Source organism: Lynx canadensis, chromosome B4 (assembly GCF_007474595.2).
Source record: "Lynx canadensis isolate LIC74 chromosome B4, mLynCan4.pri.v2, whole genome shotgun sequence".
NCBI classification, from domain to species: Eukaryota; Metazoa; Chordata; class Mammalia; order Carnivora; family Felidae; genus Lynx; species Lynx canadensis.
In genome coordinates this window covers 83,376,750-83,395,140 of record NC_044309.1, presented here as the reverse complement: position 1 = coordinate 83,395,140, position 18,391 = coordinate 83,376,750, and the positions used below count along the sequence as shown (strand labels likewise).

Here is an 18,391-nt window from a genome sequence, read left to right as displayed (position 1 = left end):
CAATTCTTCGTCTGGTCTCCACACCCCTAAGCACAGTGTTCCTCAGGAAAGTGGGGGAGGGGAGGCATGCCTGTGAAGGAATATGGCTTCAATAAGTTACTTCCTATACAATGACAGCAATGGGAGTAAATACACAAGATCTTTTTTATTAATTAATAAAACAAAAAAGATGAAAAACAGAAGCAACAAATGAAGACCATACTGCTCATGATACATCAGCCACATGGTCAGAAAACCAATTTCTAAAGAGCAACAGCTGCTGGTGTCACGGAGTTTTATTGCATTCAACAGGGGAAAGGTAGACGGTTGGAATGAGAGAGATCATCAGGCCCCTGACGGGAGATATTATAGGGGCTCTAATCTTTAGCCGTGGACTCCTCTTGTTACTTCCTCTGGAGCAGAAGATGGAGGAGAGAAAGGAAGTCTCTTTTATGACTGCATGACTTCTTGTGAGATCAGTCCAGCTAGATACAGAGCAAAGAATCTTTGCATCCCCACAGGCCAGTCGCTGGTGCCCATCTTTATGTTAAAAAAAAAAAAAAAAAAGCGTAGAAGCCGTAAGGGGGATGGAGGGTAGCAAGAATGGCTGCCTTAGCCCCAGAGGCATTAGGGGGAGGGGAGGCCACTATCTGGTTCATCAGGGTCCTCTACATTCTGAGACTATCACGTGTCATTTCGACTCTTTGGAGGAGGCCGGGTGATTGAGTTATGGCTCTGACTCCTCTCTGGGGGTGGAGAGTGAAGATGACAAAGAAGGCCATCTGTCCCCTGGGAGACACAGTAGCGGTATGGGACGAGAAAGAAAGGAACAGAGTGACAAATCCAACTGGAAAAAGGGTTTGAGAAGGGGCTGGGAAGGAAATATGTTAGGCGCACACCTCCAAGGACTCAAACTCTCCAGGGCCCAGGGGCCGATGAGAATGGAGGCCCCCACACTGGAGACCTTCATCCTCTTGAAATGACCAGGGTTGACCCGGGTACAGATATTCCCCCCTGCTGGGAATAAAACCTCAGGGATGGCTAGACATGAAGAAAGGAAATCTAGCACTGGGAATGAACCTTATTCCCTGGCCCATCGCCCCAGCCTCCAGAACTGCCCACACCCCCACTGAAGGGTTCCAGCCCCAAGAGGCATGGGAGGTCCTGGTGAAGAGCAGCAACAAACATCTTCACCCAGACTTGAACACTTTGGTCATCTCTGGGCTCTTGTGCCCAAAGTACTGGGGTGGGGGGCGGAAGTGGGGTGAGGGAAGAGGTTGGAGAGCAGTCAATTCTTGACAAAGACCTCCAGTTCCCCACATAATCACGAGTCCTCCTGGATCCCACCTCTGTGAGGTGCCAGCCGGCTCGCCACTCTCCACCCCATGTGTGTGTAAGATGGGCCACATCCCATCACATATGTGCATGCCAGCACCCACAACTGTAGTATCTTGAAAGTCCTCCTTCCCAGGGCCTCCTGGGAAGGAGGCATGCCACAGTGAGTTCTATAAAGTTATCAGCAAAATTCAGACACTCTTAGTTTATCCCATGCAGCAGAGTGCATCCGGAGTAGCTTCTTGAGCCAGGTCCATCTGTCCAGTCAGGTCCTGAAGATGGCAGAGAACCCCCTTCCCCCATCACCTCGTATGTTATAGAAACAACAGGACATGTACAAAGATCAAGGCACTTGGGAGTGAGTCAACATTAACACTCTCATGAAGCAAGCAGACTTGTTGGGGCGGGGGGAGAGAGAGAAGGAAGAAAACTAGACAGGGGGAGATAGGACAATGTATTTCTGAGGGCCAGGAAGAGCCTACTCAACAAGATGGAGTTATCTGAATGGAAGGAGCCTGTAGCTAGTATTTAACAAAGGAGGAAGAGAAGAAACAGTGGTCAACATTCCACAATTCCCCTAAGCCTCTCACAACCCTGCCACCTTGAACATAAAGCAGCAGTCAGCATGGAGTCAGGCAGTCTCTTAGGCAAAGATGTTGGTAATAAAATCCAGGAATCTCTTAGCGTACTGCTCAGGATGCACAGTGGAGATCTCTGCCCCAGCCTGTGACAGGAGATAGGGAACACGGTGTCAGGCCACCCTGACACCTCTCCCCACTGCCTACCCTCCGTTCCACTCCACACCACTTCCATCCCCAACCCTTTGTCCTTTTGCCACCCCACTGCTCCAGCACAAAAGGCTCCCTGTTCCCAAACAGTCAAGACAGGAAGGCTTTGGGGAACCCTCACCCCGTGTTTGACGGTTTTGGCCGCATGAGCTGCTTTCTTCTTGGCATCATATTGTGTCAGGATGTCAATGAGGCCCATAAAATACACCTCCTTCTGGGGGGCCCCTGGGGAAAGAAACCAGCAATGAAGAGCATGTGTTGTCCCAATTCTCTCTCCCAAAGAAGCAATCAGATCTGTTTTGAAAAGCTAAGCAGCCTTTCCACCCACCACCCTGGTCTCTGTTCTACAAGGCCAAGCCCTCCACCCCTCCACCCCCCCACCCACCCCCGCCCCACACCCTTAATAGTCCCAGAACCTTTCTCACCCTCAGCACTCCGGATGGCGTAGACATCAATGAAGGACTCAAACTCTCCAGGGCCCAGGGGCCGATGAGAATGGATGTAGCCGCCAATACCCTCAGGGGAGGTGCCATAGGAGCCCACGAGCGCAGGTGGTCCCGTCAGGCTACAGTCCCCATCCCCCTCTGACTCCTCCTCCCGCACAGGTCCCTCCTCCTCTGGGTCCGAGCCCCGAATGATGTCATGGATGCCCAGCAGAAGGCTGTAGTCCATGATCTTCAGCTGCACTAGGAACTGAGACCCCACTGAAAAGTCAGATACCTCAGATCTCCTTCCCCACTCCCACATACCACCCTTATACCTCCACTCCTGAGCTTCTGAGGCCCTCTTGGTGGAAGGAAGGATGCAGATTGAGGGAGTATATCATTGCCCTTTAGTACATAAATGTCCTGGTATCTGAGGTCATCCTTTTAACTGATTCTAGCCACCCCATCCATGGGTCACCTCCAGGAGTTTTTCATGTCTCAAACCCAACTCCCCTACATGCAGAGAACCCAAAGAATAAAAGGAAGGGGAGCAGTTCCCTCAGATGGTGAATGGGAGAAACAACCGCCCTGTGGGGAGCTAAAGGAAGCAGCTACTTCCCAAAGCACCCCAATCATCACCTCCACGTCTCTCTTTAGCTTCTCTAGAAATACTTTCTTCTCCTCTTCACCAATATAAACTTTCTGGTTCTTGTTGAGAAAATCCATATCCTTAAGGGTGGGCAATTCTTTAACCTGAAAATAAGTAAAGGGACACCTTGGGAATATATCCCTCTCCCCAAGGTCTCAGAGAACCATGCCCTACCTGGGGCTCTACGTCCAACTCAGTGGCTTTGAGGGGAGAGAGATCTTACAGCCCCTCTCTGACTCCACACTGCAATGCTGCCCCAGAGGCTGTTCTTAGCTCCAGTGGCTTCTCCAGACTCAGTCACTGCAGCGGTACCCCAAATCACATCCCATTACCTTCTGCTTATGGCTTTCAGTCAAGACCCCTCATGCTGACTTTTCTTTCTTCTTCTTAAGCAAAAACAGCTGCTTGATACAAAGAACCCGGAGTGGAGGGTAGAGGGTAAGCATTTGACTCTTAAAGTTTGTCATCTTCATCCATCCCCAAACCTTCCACAGGAAATAACCTATGCCAGTGAGAAAGCACCTTTTTCCACTGCGCATTCCAAACATTTAATCCCTGGATCAGCACAGGTTTACATCTCTCTTCTCTTTGGCGGTTTAAGATAAGAATAAGTAGCTGACGATCCCTACCTCTATCCTAAAGAGATCCCTTTATCTGCCCTCCCTCACCCCTCACCCTATCATCTAATATTAGTATCACCTTTTCCTTATCGCTGGCTTCTCGGGACACTAGGGAGCCCTGTGGAGAGACCCAAAGATCAAGTCAGCAGAAGTGGCTAAAAGAATAGTCAGGCTCCAGCTCCTAAGACAAGTACTCAAACCCACAGTCTTCTTTCCTTTGAAACGAACCATCGACGTGCCCTCCCAGGCCCTTCCCCATTCTCAGGCCATCAGGAGCCTCTCCCTCAGCCCTAGCTATCCTCTTCTTACCTTGAGGTCATACTTCCTGTGCACAGGAAGACGGTGGCTAAACATGTTGCGCATCACAAGCATGTAGCTGTCTTCGCTGTCCACGCTGACTCGGTACATCCCCAGGAACTGGGGCAGCAGTGTGTTGCCATGGCACTTCACGATGTACTGGGGTAGAAGGGAGGAAGGAATGGGGAGAAGCTGAGCAGTAAATGCATAAACAGCCCAGGGACGGGAGTTCAAATACCACCGTTCCAGGGTAGGGCAGACAACTTCAAGTAGCGAGATTACGAGGCCAAAAGTGGTGGGGACTGTTACAGAGGCCTGCGGTTATCCACGCCGCTCGGGGCTCCTCGTCTCCTCTGATGTAGTCCATCTGTGGAATGTCTCTTAATCTGACAGTGCCTTCTCTCATTTGCTCTTCATCACTCTTTGAGATGAGGAAGGTAAGATGATCCTTATTTGAGACCCTCTTTAAGTACAAGGGGTCACAGAACCAGGATTAGAAATGACATCTGCTTACCAATGAAGTGATTTTACCTAGATTAACATTTCCTGGTGGGCTAGATTCCTGTAGTAAAAATGTTTGCATGGTGCCCTCTTTCAGGGCTAACCATCTCTCAGTATTGCTACCTACTTCTCTTCAGAGCCAGCCTTCTTGGAAAAGTAGTCCACAATCAACCTACTTCCTCTCGTTTACACCTCAAACCAGTAAAATCAGATCATACCCTCGGTTTTCCTCTGAAATCTCTCTACTCCTCCCTTCTTCAGATCTCTCAGTTGCCAAATCCAACAGGGATTCTAGTCATTGTATTTCAAGTAGGTGGCACCAGATCCCACTGACCAGTCTCTCGCCAGAACTCTCTTCACCCTGAGCCCCACTCTGCCACTCTTCCAATTCTCCTCCTGTCTCTCCTCGAATCCCACACAGAACAAACCAGGGCATCCGGCGATTCAGAGTCTCCTTCATGGGCTCCTCTCTCTACTTGCTCCTCAAGGTTCTGTCCTCAGCCTTCTTTTCAGGTCTTCTCCACACATTTCCCCATCAATAACCTCATCCATATTTATGGCTTTCATTACCATCTACTCACCTGTAACTCTCAAATCTACACTTCTACTTTCCTGAACTCCACTCCCCAACCACTTACGGGACATCTATATCTGGAAGAACTGTAGAAACCCTGCATTCAACACATCTAAATCAAAGCTGTCTTCTCCCCAAAACCGGTTTCTTTTTCTGCTTCCCAACTGTTAATGAGTGGACACCCAGTCATCCCTAACCAGGAATCTGGAGGCACCTCTGCCTGAATTCCCATGAGTCTCTCACAGGTCTTCCTCTGTGTGTCCACTGCCATCCCTCCTCCAGCCTTCATCATTCGTCATTTGGTTTTTTGAATAAACCAAACATTTTTCAAGTCTTTCATTTATTCCTTGCTCGTTGACTTTGGGGATATATTTCTTCAGTAGGAAGATATTCAGTGTTTTTATCACCAAAATATTCCAGAAACTCCACATTCCAAGTTAATCTAATCAGACAGAATAGCCTCCCTAATCCCACTTAGGACTGGATGTGATCATGGCTTCTCTCCTCCAGTTTATCCCCAATTGTGTGCTTATCCTGATTTTCTCTTCAAACCCGCATTTATTCCTGACAGTATATTTGGCATTAACACTTCACCTAATTCTGGCTTAGTCTACAGTTTATACTTTGCTGTATGTGTGCCCTTTACATATCAATCCACAGTGCTTTTCGATTATAAATGCCAAAGGAGAAGGAACACGTCTAACTTCTCCTATTTAGAAAAGAACACAACGAGGTATTCAGAGGCTTTTTCTGAAATTCCTCGTTTTCAAATACATGATGTCAAGTGCTTCTTGGGAAGCAAAATAGGTTGCAGGGAGGAGAAGGGATAGGAAGTCTCCCAATGTGCTCTAGCAGCCGAACTATGAATAGAGAGGAAGGGGAAAGAATGAAGCTGGAAAGAGGCCTGACCTGGTGGTAGTTGGAGAGGTTGCTATGCATGTCAGCAATGTCCTCACTGGATACTTCTTTGATGACCAGAGTTCGATCATAGGAGATAAGGAAGCGACCATCACTGCCTTCACTTTCACTTGGGGGACTTCGGGTAAGGGATACCTGGGGACACAAATAGGCCAGAGGCTCTTTTCCTCTTTGCATGGAGATGCAAGTCATAGGATAATGGTCAAGTGAATGTGCCTGAAAGTGGATAAAACCCTTGCATAAAAGGTTGAGCTGGGTATCTTAATCTGATGACCCTACTATGGACTGAATGATAGTGAAAGCAAAATTTTTAATGTGGCCACATTTTCCCCCAAGGAAAGGGTAAGTGGCTTTCATCAGATTTTTGAGATGCCTGTGACCACAAATAGGTAAAGAATCAGACTTGTCAAGGCTCTCATATCTCCAAACATGACTGGCCCAAGGAGTTCCCCATTTGTTAGGGAGAAATGACTCCCCTCACCCGAAAACCCGAGTAATCTCACCAAGTAATCTTGGTCATCAATGCCAAATCGATCACGGAGGTTCCTGAAGACCTGGGGGCAATACTCCTTGAACTTGAAATGACTAGGCAGATTTTCCCTGAAATAAGGGTTTTCAAGGTAAGAAAACAAAGTTAACAATATTACATTTATACAGGGCTTGACAGTTTACAGAGCACCTTCATACACATTACCTTATTTGAGTCTCATAAAACTCTTGTGAAGTCCTTTAAAGGGGTATATTTTTCCTTTATTTTATTCCCTATATTTAAAGGGGTATTTTATAGAAGGAGAGTCTGTAGCACAGGGTGGTTGAGGGGCCTGCTTCAAACACATGGCTGGTAAGCAGCTTAAACAAACCAGGATCTAATGCCCAGCCAAACAGTAGTGTTTCCCAAATCTCATGCAAGTTTGAGACATCCTAAAATTGGCAATAGGTGCCACAGTTTTGAATGGCATCTTTTGATACCGGGAGCACTTAGGAGACTCAGATATTTCTTTCAAGCAGTCTCTATCAGAAGGCTAATGGTAAGGGCATCCAAATATATTTACTCTATGGTATCACCAGGTCAGATGAAAAACAAACTAGTATAAATATTCCAGCGTTCTCTACACTGGTAGTCATTACAATGGTTTCTTTGCACGATACTGAATTTCTGCACTGGGAAGGAGGTTAGAACATAGAATTTGTAAGTTGCCTTCCACATCTAAAACCTTCAACTCATGGCATCTTAACTCTTAAACTTACGTAATACTCTCTTCTGGGAAGGCTGACGTGAGAAGAGCAAGGATCTCCACGTACCTGTGGAAAAGGTGATTGTTGACCTTGATCTTGGAGCTAGCCTTAAAGTCATCTGGCAGCAGCATCACTGGGGGAGGCACCTGGCTGAGCTCATTGATCTGATAAGCCAAAACAAGAATAGGGAGCCAGTGAGTAGGGGCACGAAGAGCTACTTCTACACTGTGTCTGGGCAAGAGTCACAAAAGGGCAACTCAAACCTCATTCCTTTAAAAACACTGGTTATGCAACTACTTGCCAGAGGTGAGAGAATGCATTGACCTCTTCTGCTGCCCAGCAAGGACTGCAGTGAGCAACCCCCACACACAGCCCCTCACACTCCACCCCCGTGGAACTTCATGCTCACAGCAGTCATTTTATATTAGGCAAACCCTGTAAGCAGCTCAGGACTATTTTTAAAGCTGTGAGAAGTTCTAAAGAAAAAAAAAATACCCTCAGCAGACTCAAGACAAACAGTTCCATGCTCCATTAAAAACAAAACAAAAGGCATTCCTTAAAGTACACAAGAGCGTTAATGGGACTCCGGGGAGTCAACAGCAACAAGAATGAGATGTCCACATCCTGCAGGAGGCATCTCCTTACAAACAGGACCAGTCCTTCCAGACCACCCTGACCCAGGTCTCTCTAGTAGGTCCCCACCTGCCTGGGTGTAAGGTAAAGAAGAGCAGCTGATTCTAGAGGGAATGCAGGTGGGCGGAAGATAAGAGTTCATTAAGGTATCTGTTCCTAAAGTCAAGCCAACCCACGGCCCAAAGGAGGCGAGCAACACATGCCCTCCCTGGCCCCCAGAGCCAACCATCTGCTAATTCTGGGTGGAAAGGGAGTTCCTGTACTAAGAAATCCCAAGGAGATGTGTTTTCCCCCCAGCGTTGCCATGGTACTGCTCACCCACCTTTAATAGTGCACTTATCATATGACTCTAATGGCTAGTTTATGTAAATTCCCCACCTAAATCATGAGCTCTTCAAGGGCAAGGACCAGCTGTAATTGTCTGCATCTCTCAGGTGCCTTGCTAGCATAATGTTTGGCACAAGGGGTCCTGAAGTGTTTATTAAGTGAATAAATGAATGCCTTGCCTAATTTTACTTGATCATTCAACACAGGTTATGAAGTGCAGTCTAACCTAAATCCCACAGATTTCAGTGAAACCGTGCTCCTCTCGTTCTCAGTAGAAAAGGAGGGCAGAACATATTCCTCCAGGGTGGGGGAAAAAAGCCACTTGAGATTCCCAGCCTAAAATTCAGCTACAGTTCTTCATGCCCCTCCTCGCCACCTGCTGTTAAGCAGGCTGAATCATCACTAAGACATATGTTCAAGGAATTCTCCATTCTAGACACTTGAAGTAAATGTGTGTTGGCTGGAGGGTGGGGTGTTGGAGCTAAAGTATATATACCTGGGGAAGCTGAGGCAGGTCTCATGTAACGCCCTCTATCCTTAGCAAAGGAAAATCCTCCTTGTTAAGCTTCCCAAAGGGATGGATGGGTCACCTGGAAGGTACATATGAGAGGCAGCCCTACCTCCATCTGCTTTGCCCATCCCAAGTGCCTTAGCCTGGATACTCTCTAATTAAAGATATTACCACCCAGGAGTTGGGAGCAGTCCACAGAACCACAAATGCAAAAGGGAGCTGGCAGACCCCCAACGACATTTTAAACCCCAAATTAAGGAGGGGACAAAAACTGTATTCTCTTCACCTCCTGCCATTACTGTAACAATTCAAGGAAATGCATTCATAAAATATTGCCTGTTACATTCAAAGTCACCGCATCCCTCCCACTCCAGATCTGAGGGAAAAGGGGCAACAGTTGTGCATCCTGCACCTGAGTAAAGAAAAAGAGATTCACTGGCCTCTTTGGCCTCCTCCTCATTCCCAGGTCATAGCCTCTACCTGTTTCTAAAGTTCGCCATCATAGTGTCCCCAGGACCAGAGCTCCTCAGCCATCTGTTTGGTCAGAGATGTCCCCCAATTACACCAAACGCCATCACTCCAGCCAGCAACGGGGATGCAATTAAGACCAAAGAAATATACCATACATAAGTCCTAATGAGGCTGAGGGTGGGTAGTTTCTCTGAAATGTTGTACCTCTGGAAGGGAAAGGAAAGGACAAGTAGGATCAGAAAGTCCAGGAAAGCCTGGAACTTCCCTCAAAGCCAAGGTTCCAAAATCAAGGACAGCAGCTGGAAAGGAAAGCGAACGATCCCCCTCATCCAGCTACCTTCCCTGCTCCCCTTCCACACGCACACTCTCACCGGAGACCTCTCTACCACCAACCCTGAAAAACCACTCCCCCTAACGTCCTTACAGCTGATGCCGGGTCCGGGCCAGTCTCTGTGGCCTGGGGCTGAGGCTGGACCCGGCAGGAAGAAGGGAGAAAGTTGGATTTCAGGTGGAGAAGGCGGAACTAGGGTGGTGGAATGTAGGGCGGAGGGGGAACCAAAAGCCTACATTTCAAAAAGCAACCAACCAAGCAACAACGTCTAAAACAAGATACGCCGGGGAACACCTGAGGTTTGGTGGGCAGGGACCAGGACAGCCGCGGGGAAAAGTGGCAGCGCGAGGGGCTCCGCAGGCGGGAGCGTGGAAACAGGGACGCCCGGAGGAGCACGAGCAGCTGGGTTTGGACGGGGCTCATGGGGGGCTAATGCCAGGTCTCACCGAGTGGGCTACGCCCCACAGGAACACGCCCACCAGCGGGTCGGCCGCCCGGAACACCTTCACCTTCTGCTGCACGAAATGCTTCTTCTTGGTTTTGGAGGCGAAGCCGAAACCCGGGCCCGGGGCCGCTGTCGCCGCCGATACGGTAGCCGGCGGGACAGAGGAGGACGCCATAGTCTCCCTCTCCGGAGGGTGCACCCGACTGAGTGGAAAACCCGAGCCGGCGGCGAAGCAGGCTCCCGACCCCGGAAGCGGTGCTCACCTGGGCCGCCGTCACGTGACCGGAGGCTGCCCCGCAGGCGCGCAGCAGGGCGGTGCGGGACTGGCTCCGCCCCCTGGCGCCAGCCCGGCCCCAACGTCCGCGCGGTGGGTGGGTTCACCTGGCGCTGGGGGCGGGCGCTCGGAAGCAGTGCTCCCTGCGGGCGGTGGGCTGTCCGCCAGGCCCGGACCTGCCTCCGAGGCGATGGGGACGCGACCTGGGCAGGCCTGATTCACTCCAGGGATGGAGTGGGTGGGGCTCGGTTGCTGCAAAGTCGCCGCCTGCCGATTTTGCCCAGTTTCTAGGAGTAACCTCCCTCCGCAAAGCGCTGCTTTACGAAGTAGGAGATTCCTTAAGTGGTTTCGATGGATTAAATGTGCTTTTACAAGGACCACTCAAGCATCATTCTGGAGGGTGACTGGAGGAGTATTCTAAAAGTCTAGACAGAAGATGGCGAACTAAAACAGTGGCTGTTGGGATGGAAACGAGGGAATGGCATGTAAAGGCATATAGTTTGAGGGGTGCGGGGTTCAGTTGGTTACGCCGGCTGAGTTTGTCTCGGGTCATGATCTCACAACCCCTTCGTGGGTTCGTGTCCCACATCGGGCTCTGCACCGACAGTGAGGAGACTGCTTGGGATTCTCTCTCCCTTTCTCTCTGTCCCTACCCCACTCATGCATTCTCTCTCAAAATAAATAAACTTAAAAATAAATAAATAAAGTTATGGTATAGTTTGAGGGGCGCCTGGGCGGCTCAGTCAGTTGAGCATGGGACTCTTGATTTCTGCTCAGGTCATGATCTCAGTTTGGGGGATTGAGCCCCACTTCAGGCTTGGTGCTCAGAGCACTGACAGCATGGAGCCTGCTTGGGATACTCTCTCCCACTCTCTCTGCCTCTCTCTCTCTCTTTCAAGATAAATAAACATTTTTTAAAAAGATACAGTTTGGGGCGCCTGGATGGCTCAGTTGGTTAAGTGTCCGACTTCGGCTCAGGTCATGATCTCACAGTTTGTGGGTTCGAGCCCCGTGTCGGGCTCTGTGCTGACATCTCAGAGCCTGGAGCCTGCTTCCAATTCTGTGTCTCCCTCTCTCTCTGCCCCTCCCCTGCTGATGCTCTGTCTCTCTCTGTCTCAAAAATAAATAAAACATTTAAAAAATTTTTAAAAAAGATACAGTTTGATGTCAATTTGAAAAATTCTGAGTGGATGTGGGGCTTGAGGAAAAGGGAGACCTTGAGAATGAATCCCAGGCTGACCTGGTGGTGGTGACCTGAAAGGGGGCAGTTTGGTGACAAGTTCAGTTTGGAGTGTGTTTGAGGTACCTGAGGGCAATTGAACATATGAGCCCAGGGCTCAGCAGAATAGTCTGGGCTGGGGATACAGATTGAGTAATTGAGAACCTGTGGGTGTGGAGGACATCTCCCAGAGAAAGCATGGTATAGACCAGCATTGAAGAGAGAAAGCGTGGTATAGATCAGCATTTAAGATGCCAGTGGGAGAAGACTAATAAGACTAAATGAAAGGAGCCAGGAGAGCAGGGTCACAGAAACCAGAGAGTAGAGTTTCCAAAAGGAAGGAGTCAAGAGTTGTGTCACATGTTATGGAGGGGTGAAGCAGACAAGGATGGAGAAGTGCCCATTGTATTTGGCAACCAGTGACCTTTGAGAAGCTGTGTCAGCAGAACAAGAGCCAGTTCAAGGTGAGCTGAGGAATGAATGGGAGGCAAAGAAGTGGGGAGGGGAAGCTTGAGACTTTGTCAGGAAATCTGGCTGTAAGAAAACAAGATGGGGAGTCATGTATGGAGAAACACAGTAAAAGAACACTTTTCGGGGCGCCTGGCTGGCTCAGTCAATAGAGCATGTGACTCTTGATCTCAGCATTATGAGTTTGGACCCCACATTGGGCGCTGGGCATAGAGAGTAGTTTAAAAAAATAAAAGAAACACACTTTTCAGGGAGACCTTACAAGAAGTGGAGAAATCACAAAGAAGATGCAAACCGCCCATCTGCATCACTTTTAGGTATTGTATATATTGGGTCTATGTAAGTATCTCAAGAATGAAGGCTATAGAAGAGATTTGCTTTAGTCCAGAGAAGATTTATCACTTGTTAGATGCTCAACAGACTGAGCCACCCAGGCACCACTTGTCAGAAGGAGGAAAGGAAAGGATTAGTGCAGATATAGGTATGTGTGTAGGTATGGAGAGGAGATGAAGAATTTCATGCTCAGTTGCCTTAATTGTTGCCTAAGAGAGGAGGTGAGAAAGGATGGTGAGGAGTTTTAACCACCTGCTCTGGGAGGCAGGGGAGGAAACCGAGTAGGGATACACAGAAGGGGTAAGCAACACCCAAGGGCCAGTTTGCTTCCTAGGCTTTCAGTTGCCCCGGTGTTTTGGTCTTGCAGTTTTCTCCACTCATCTCAGAAGCTCCAAGGCATGAGCAGAGAGGACATGTAGGGGTAAGCTCTAAAATGGAGGTAGGGGACACCTGAGTGGCTCAGTCGGTAGAGCACGTGCCTCTTGATCTCTGGGTTGTGAGTTCAAGCCCTATGTTGGGTGTAGCGCTTACTTTATGAATGAATGAATGACTGAGAGAGAGAGACAGAGAGAATGAGCCAGGGAGGGGCAGAGAGAGAAGGGAACAGACGATCTGTAGCAGGCTCCGCACACTGACAGCAGCAAGCCCAATGTGGGGCTTGAACCCATGAACCGTGAGATCATGACCTGAGCCAAATTCAGATGCTCAACAGACTGAGCCACCCAGGCACCACTGGAGAGGGACAGAATTGATACTGGGACTGAGGTGATGGTCTGTGGGAAAAAATGAAGAGAATGGGATACATTTTTTGTTAAAAATTATAAACAACCTAGATAGGCGTCCACCAGTACCAGAATGGTTGATAAATTATAGAATACGTTTTTGAAAAATTATATCTATATTTTAATGAGGCAAATCTACATATGATGACACGAAGAGATCTCCAGAATGTTGTCAAGTGGGGGAAAAAAATGTGTGTAAACCTATAGAGAAACATCTGGAAGGATATCCACCACACTGTCAAATGCCATTACAAGCAAGTAAGGGAGTGAGACCAGGGAGGCATAAAGATTTACAACACCACAGAGTCATCATTGAATTTATTTTATTTTCAAGGTATCTATGTACATCAAGTAAATACACACTGGGGTTTGTGCGGTTTGGTTTGTCTTCCACGCTGGCATGCAACATTTTGGCAGATGTGAGTGGGCAGGCCAGGTGCCCCTTTGTGGTGACCCTAGCTCTCCGAAAGGGATGCTGTGGTGGTGGGAAGGGGTGGGGGGACGTAGAGTGAAGCTTCTGGTGAAGGCCTTGTGTGTGTGTTCTTATTTATGTAAGTGAATTATATTTCCCTTACATCTCTCTCCTCATCTGCCCTACACCTTCACAGTTTCTTAAGTGTTTTAAAAGAATCATTTGGTGGCAAGATTAAATAAAGCCCAAGTGATTCTGAGGTGCCCTGTTGGCAAATCTTAGCTCAAGTCTACAGGGGCATAGGTAGCTTCCTTCTTCTCCCATTGGGACTTTCCCTCTTTGCTCTAGGTTATGGGCTTGGGGCAAGGGAGGCAGATTGGAACCCCTTTCCTTCAGAGCAGTGGTTTTCAAACTACTTTATAGAACCCTCAGGTTCTAAACTCTTAAGACTATTTAAGAGCTTCTCCACCAAGGAAGCATTTTCCACCAAATAAAGAAAATGGAAACTGCCCAGATCTGCCTCACTTTTAGTTATTTTTTATATCGGGGTTCCATAAAAGAGTTGTTTTGAAAAATGTTTGAATATCACTGCTTTGGATTTACTCTACACCCTTCTGGTATATTTTTCCCTGCATGTCTCCCTAATTGCTAAAAAGGGGCCCAACAGGTAACAGAGGAAGGAACCTTTTCCCTTGAAGGAGTCACAGGCCGATACAACCTATATTTGCCAGCTGGTACTCACACCAAGCTTTCTTTCCTGACTTCGAAACTAGGTGATGGTTGCCCTGCTGGGGGATCCTGTTCTTCCACCCTACGTAAGACTGGGTATTTGGACATCAGGCTTTGTTTCTTGATTTGGAGCGACTTATGACCTCCACTCTCCATCCCTGCAGTTACCTAGAAAACCACCCTAGCACCATGTGGAAGGACACTAAAATAACAGTCCTATCAATTACATGGGGTGGTGCTGGGGAAAGAGCACTCCCCTCTAACCATCCTCCCCCCAGTCTGCTCTGCCCCTTTCTTTAAAGTGCACTTAGTACCAGATGGGGACATATTATCAAAGGATTTGTGTCAAGAGAAATTTTTTGACATATCATGGGGTAAAGTGAGGCTCTAGCCTGAAAGGAAAGCATCTTGAGATAGATATTTTGTCAATGAACTGGAAGGTCCCAAACCAAAAGGTGGAGATGGGAAGAACATGCAGCCCAATATGGGACAGAGAAAAGAATCCAGCTCCTCACCGTGGCAAAAAACACTTGGAATTTCCCAGTGTGTTCACCCCCCCAAACCCAAAGAAGCAATCATTGGCTATGCTTGCCTATAACTATCACCTGACAGATGAGCAACCATTTGATAGACTGTTGTGAAGAGTCTGCCTCCTCAAATTCTCAAAATATTTTAAGTTAACTCTAGGTTCTGTTCATGAGTTCTGGGGCAGAGAATATCAAAAGGAGTTTTGAGGAGAAAGGGAAATAGTCCCTTGAACAATCCATGTCCTTGGTCATCGGGACAGGGGGGTCAGGGGACAGGAAGAGGGAGGCCCAAGGTACACTTTGGAGGGTAGAGTTGCACACCCGGACTCCCTCGGTTCAGAAGAGGGGTATATGAATAAAATTCTACATGTAATTTAGCAGCCCTTCCATTTTACCCTCCCCTGTGCTATATGTGAAAGAGGAGGGAGGAAGAGTCTATTTCTGTATCTTCTCATGATGCTAAGACATTCTTCTGCTTAAGGCTTTGTGTGTGCGTGTGTGTGTGTGTGTTTGTGTGTGAGTGAGAGAGAGAGAGAGAGAGAGAAGGATCACAGCCCTCTAGCTCCCATTTTTCCTTTTATCATCTCCGTGACTAACACCACTCAGTGTGAGAGACGCGTGTTTGAAAGAAGAAACATTCACCCTCCTCCCTATTACCCCAAATGAGGAGGGTATACTATGCTTAGAAATTGCTAAATACATCATTAGATACTTAGAGAGTAAGACAGAAGGGAGAGACATAGCAGCAGCTTTTGATATATAGATACAGAGTACAAAGAGATACAGAGTAAGAGTAGACATCAAACGGTACAGTCAAACAACAAGGGCTGGGGAGGGAGTTGTTAGTATCAGAGACCACAGGTTTGCAGCATGCTGAGAGAAGAGGCCTCAGTCCCTCTTAGAAACTGGGGAAGAAAGAGAAAGAGGTCGTGAGGAACCACCTTGTAGCCCAACCGCTCAACAGGAACAGAGTGGCATTTGTACAAATTTGATTGACAGTCTTCTTCCTTGAATACCAACAACCAGACACTGTTCTCCCAGCCCCTGCTCCTCTACCCCAGACCTTCACCTTGCTTCCCCATTCCTACTTCTCTGCCCCTCGTGTCTTTCTGCCTGACTGTGTCTGGCTTACTATCCCAGAAAGCCCCTGGAGTGGGCTTGGCTTGGATGCAGCCCAGTAAGAGACTGACCATATCCTCTCGTTTTTGGTTCTCCAAAGAGGGAAATAAAACAGACTCCTAGTGTCCAGTTCTGGGCCCTAGAGCAAGTGAGAAGCCTGGTGACACACAAGACCCAGGAAGGTGCCATCGCTGCTGGAAAAGAGGACTTGGGGGCGGAGGCAGAAGAAGGGGGGCTCAGGGAGGGAACACGGCTATTTTCCACCTCCACTGAGCAAGGTGGGAGGGGAGTGCTGACACTGCAGTATAGAGACAAAAAGTTAGCCTTCCTGGGGCATTTCCTGGAGCTTACTGGTAACATACACAGATACGAGGTGTATGGGACACAGGTGTAGGGATAAAGCAAACATCTCCTTTACTGGAGGTGTCTTAGTTCCGAAAATACCTATCCATCCAAAATTATTTCAGGGTGGAGGCAGAGAGAGGGTTGGGATGATCTCTCAAGTCTCCTTACATCTACTACATTCCCTGACCTGGGCGTGACTCTAGATGGGCACCATCCCCGCTCACTCTTTTTGACATGTGGCAGCAACCCCTAGTGGCAGCAACGCAGTACTGTGGTCATTACTCTAGCCAAAAGGAAAGCTTCAGGGAGATGGGGAGGTCAGTGTCCACAGCCCGTGGGCCAGCACCGAAGTAGCCCCTAGGAAGGGAAGGCAGGAGCTGAGGGACAACTACATATTAAAAGTTTTGAGACGATAAAAAAAGCAGGAGAAACGAAGAGGTTGAGGGCAAGACAGGAGGCACCCTGAGGCTGGTCAGAGAAAGCAGCCTGGAGCTACCTGAAAGTGCAGGTATGCGGCAGTCCGTGAGGGAGATTAGCTGGCTGCCGTCTCTTGGTGGAGAGGGAACAGCTTGGCCTGGTCCTCAGCCTCATAGCCGCATGGCAGGTCACTCCTGGAAGAAGAGACCCAGCACTGTCAGCTCCATGTAAAGGAAAACATTCCTGTCACTTTGCTCTCCTGGCATCCCTATGAGATAACAAAAGGCAGGGACTATTCAGGGTTTACAGGAATACAAGGAAAATCAAAGCTAGAGAGATGGAGCTGACTTGCGCAAGGTCACAGGGTTCCCAGAGGAAGCAGAGAAACCCAGGTCATCGGATGGGCCTGGTACTTCCCCGGCCCCCGTAATGGGGGGGGTGGGGGGAGCCGCCGATGGGATGGGTGGGGGGGGGACGTGCTCTCTGCCCCAAGAGGCAGGGGATGAGTAGATCTTCTGGACGACATGATGATGGCAAGAACGGTTCTCAGTTCCTCCTCCTTTCCCCGAAGGCTCCAAGGAACCTCCAAGTAGGGCCCAAGCGAAACTGAACCATTTCTTCTGGTCCCACCTAGAGAACCCAGGAGCAATGGGGACTGGTGTACCTGTTGTCATTGATATCTGTGGCATTTCCTGAAGAGATCATCATTGAGAACACAGGATTAGGAGAAGAAAAGAGACTGTTAGAAGCAGTTTCCCCAAACCCTCCCGCATCCTAACCCCTTAGAGAAAAAGGTAAGACTCTTTGGAATATAGCTGCCACCTGGGTCGCTATTCTCGACTACCCCAAGCTGCATGATTGTTTTATTTGAGAAAGGTCTCCCTGATCCCCCCTGAAGGAGAAGAGTAGCAGAAAGGCAAGAGAGGGTGAGGACAGGCACGGCAATGGGAGGAATCCGCCTCTAAGAATCCAAGACCCTGAAGTGATGGGCAGTGTTCCAGCTGTAGGCACAGGGTCACGTACTTCTCTTATTCTTTTCAACTTGCCCTGGGAATCCCAAAGGCCACTTGGTCACCCATCTTTTTCACTCACCATTGTCCATGTTGGCCTTCTGGTAGGAAGCCAAGGGACCTCCGGAAGACGTGGCCCCACTGCTGGTACAGGAGTTTGCAAAGCTGGATGGAGCAGAGGAGAGACACGCAGCCTCTGGCACCCGTCCTCCACTACTTGGAGGACCAGTAATCCCCTCAGTGATGGAGCCTCCCATCCCCGGAGAACAGAGGACAACTGCATGGCCACTGGCTGGGAAGGCAAGGCCCACCTTCTAACCATAGGTGTGAAATCGCGAAAGGGTCACAAATGGAGCTACTTAGGAAAAGAAGTAAGTGTCACCCAATAACGGACTCAATCTTATGCCTTATAGAGGGCCGAGAGCCTTGGGTTGGGACTACAACCCACGCCAGTGGCCACTCACTACATGTCGGAGGTGGAGCTAGGTGCAGCCTGCAGGTACAAATTCTGGTAGTTCTGGAAGAGGCTGTTGGTGTAACTGATGCACTCAGGGCTCCGGGTGCCATAGGGGTTGGTGGGTGAAGATGCTGGGTAGTGGCCGGGCCGGACAGGTTTGGCTGTGATAAAGAAAAGAAAATGACCATGAGGAGGCCGTCACCCTGCAGCTGCCCTGGTCCCTAAAGTCATTTTGCTGGAGCTGAACAGAGGTGTTTAT

At 48.8% G+C, this 18,391-nt stretch overlaps 2 protein-coding genes across 4 annotated transcripts in view; both read right to left on the bottom strand.

Annotated features, from left to right (window-relative positions):
• Nucleotides 1–120: 120 nt before the first annotated feature.
• PIP4K2C (phosphatidylinositol-5-phosphate 4-kinase type 2 gamma) lies at nucleotides 121–10,330 on the bottom strand. 2 transcript variants are annotated; one of them, XM_030323037.1, is made up of 11 exons: nucleotides 10,042–10,308; nucleotides 7,389–7,486; nucleotides 6,590–6,686; nucleotides 6,078–6,221; nucleotides 4,106–4,252; nucleotides 3,876–3,914; nucleotides 3,167–3,280; nucleotides 2,528–2,795; nucleotides 2,224–2,327; nucleotides 1,916–2,038; nucleotides 121–519 (listed from the first exon to the last, which is right to left on the bottom strand). In XM_030323037.1, exons 1-10 carry the CDS (start codon nucleotides 10,213–10,215, stop codon nucleotides 1,958–1,960), a joined length of 1,266 nt encoding a protein of 421 aa, XP_030178897.1. In that variant the 5' UTR covers nucleotides 10,216–10,308; the 3' UTR covers nucleotides 121–519; nucleotides 1,916–1,957. The 2 variants fall into 2 exon arrangements, with proteins under 2 accessions (XP_030178897.1, XP_030178896.1); XM_030323036.2 differs by having other exon boundaries at nucleotides 126–2,038; nucleotides 10,042–10,330.
• A 3,087-nt stretch (nucleotides 10,331–13,417) lies between these two features.
• The window catches only part of KIF5A (kinesin family member 5A), a 31,239-nt gene continuing 26,265 nt past the window's right edge, over nucleotides 13,418–18,391 (bottom strand). For both annotated transcript variants that reach the window (XM_030323034.1, XM_030323035.1), the window contains 5 exons: nucleotides 18,140–18,293; nucleotides 17,758–17,840; nucleotides 17,330–17,357; nucleotides 16,745–16,859; nucleotides 13,418–15,689 (listed from right to left, as the gene is read on the bottom strand). In XM_030323034.1, the coding sequence (XP_030178894.1) occupies nucleotides 16,781–16,859; nucleotides 17,330–17,357; nucleotides 17,758–17,840; nucleotides 18,140–18,293 (344 nt within the window). In that variant the 3' untranslated portion in view covers nucleotides 13,418–15,689; nucleotides 16,745–16,780. The remainder of the gene's footprint in view (nucleotides 15,690–16,744; nucleotides 16,860–17,329; nucleotides 17,358–17,757; nucleotides 17,841–18,139; nucleotides 18,294–18,391) is intronic.

What these genes read in the sequence shown, in the direction of transcription:
- PIP4K2C (XM_030323036.2), bottom strand. Translation starts at nt 10,215, where the DNA reads ATGGCGTCCTCCTCTGTCCCGCCGGCTACCGTATCGGCGGCGACAGCG. An exon ending in TTGATGACCAAGATTACTTG is followed by an intron (nt 6,222 to 6,589) that starts GTGAGATTACTC and finishes TTGTGTCCCCAG; the next exon opens with GTATCCCTTACCCGAAGTCC. An exon ending in CGCCATCCGGAGTGCTGAGG is followed by an intron (nt 2,328 to 2,527) that starts GTGAGAAAGGTT and finishes TTCTTTCCCCAG; the next exon opens with GGGCCCCCCAGAAGGAGGTG.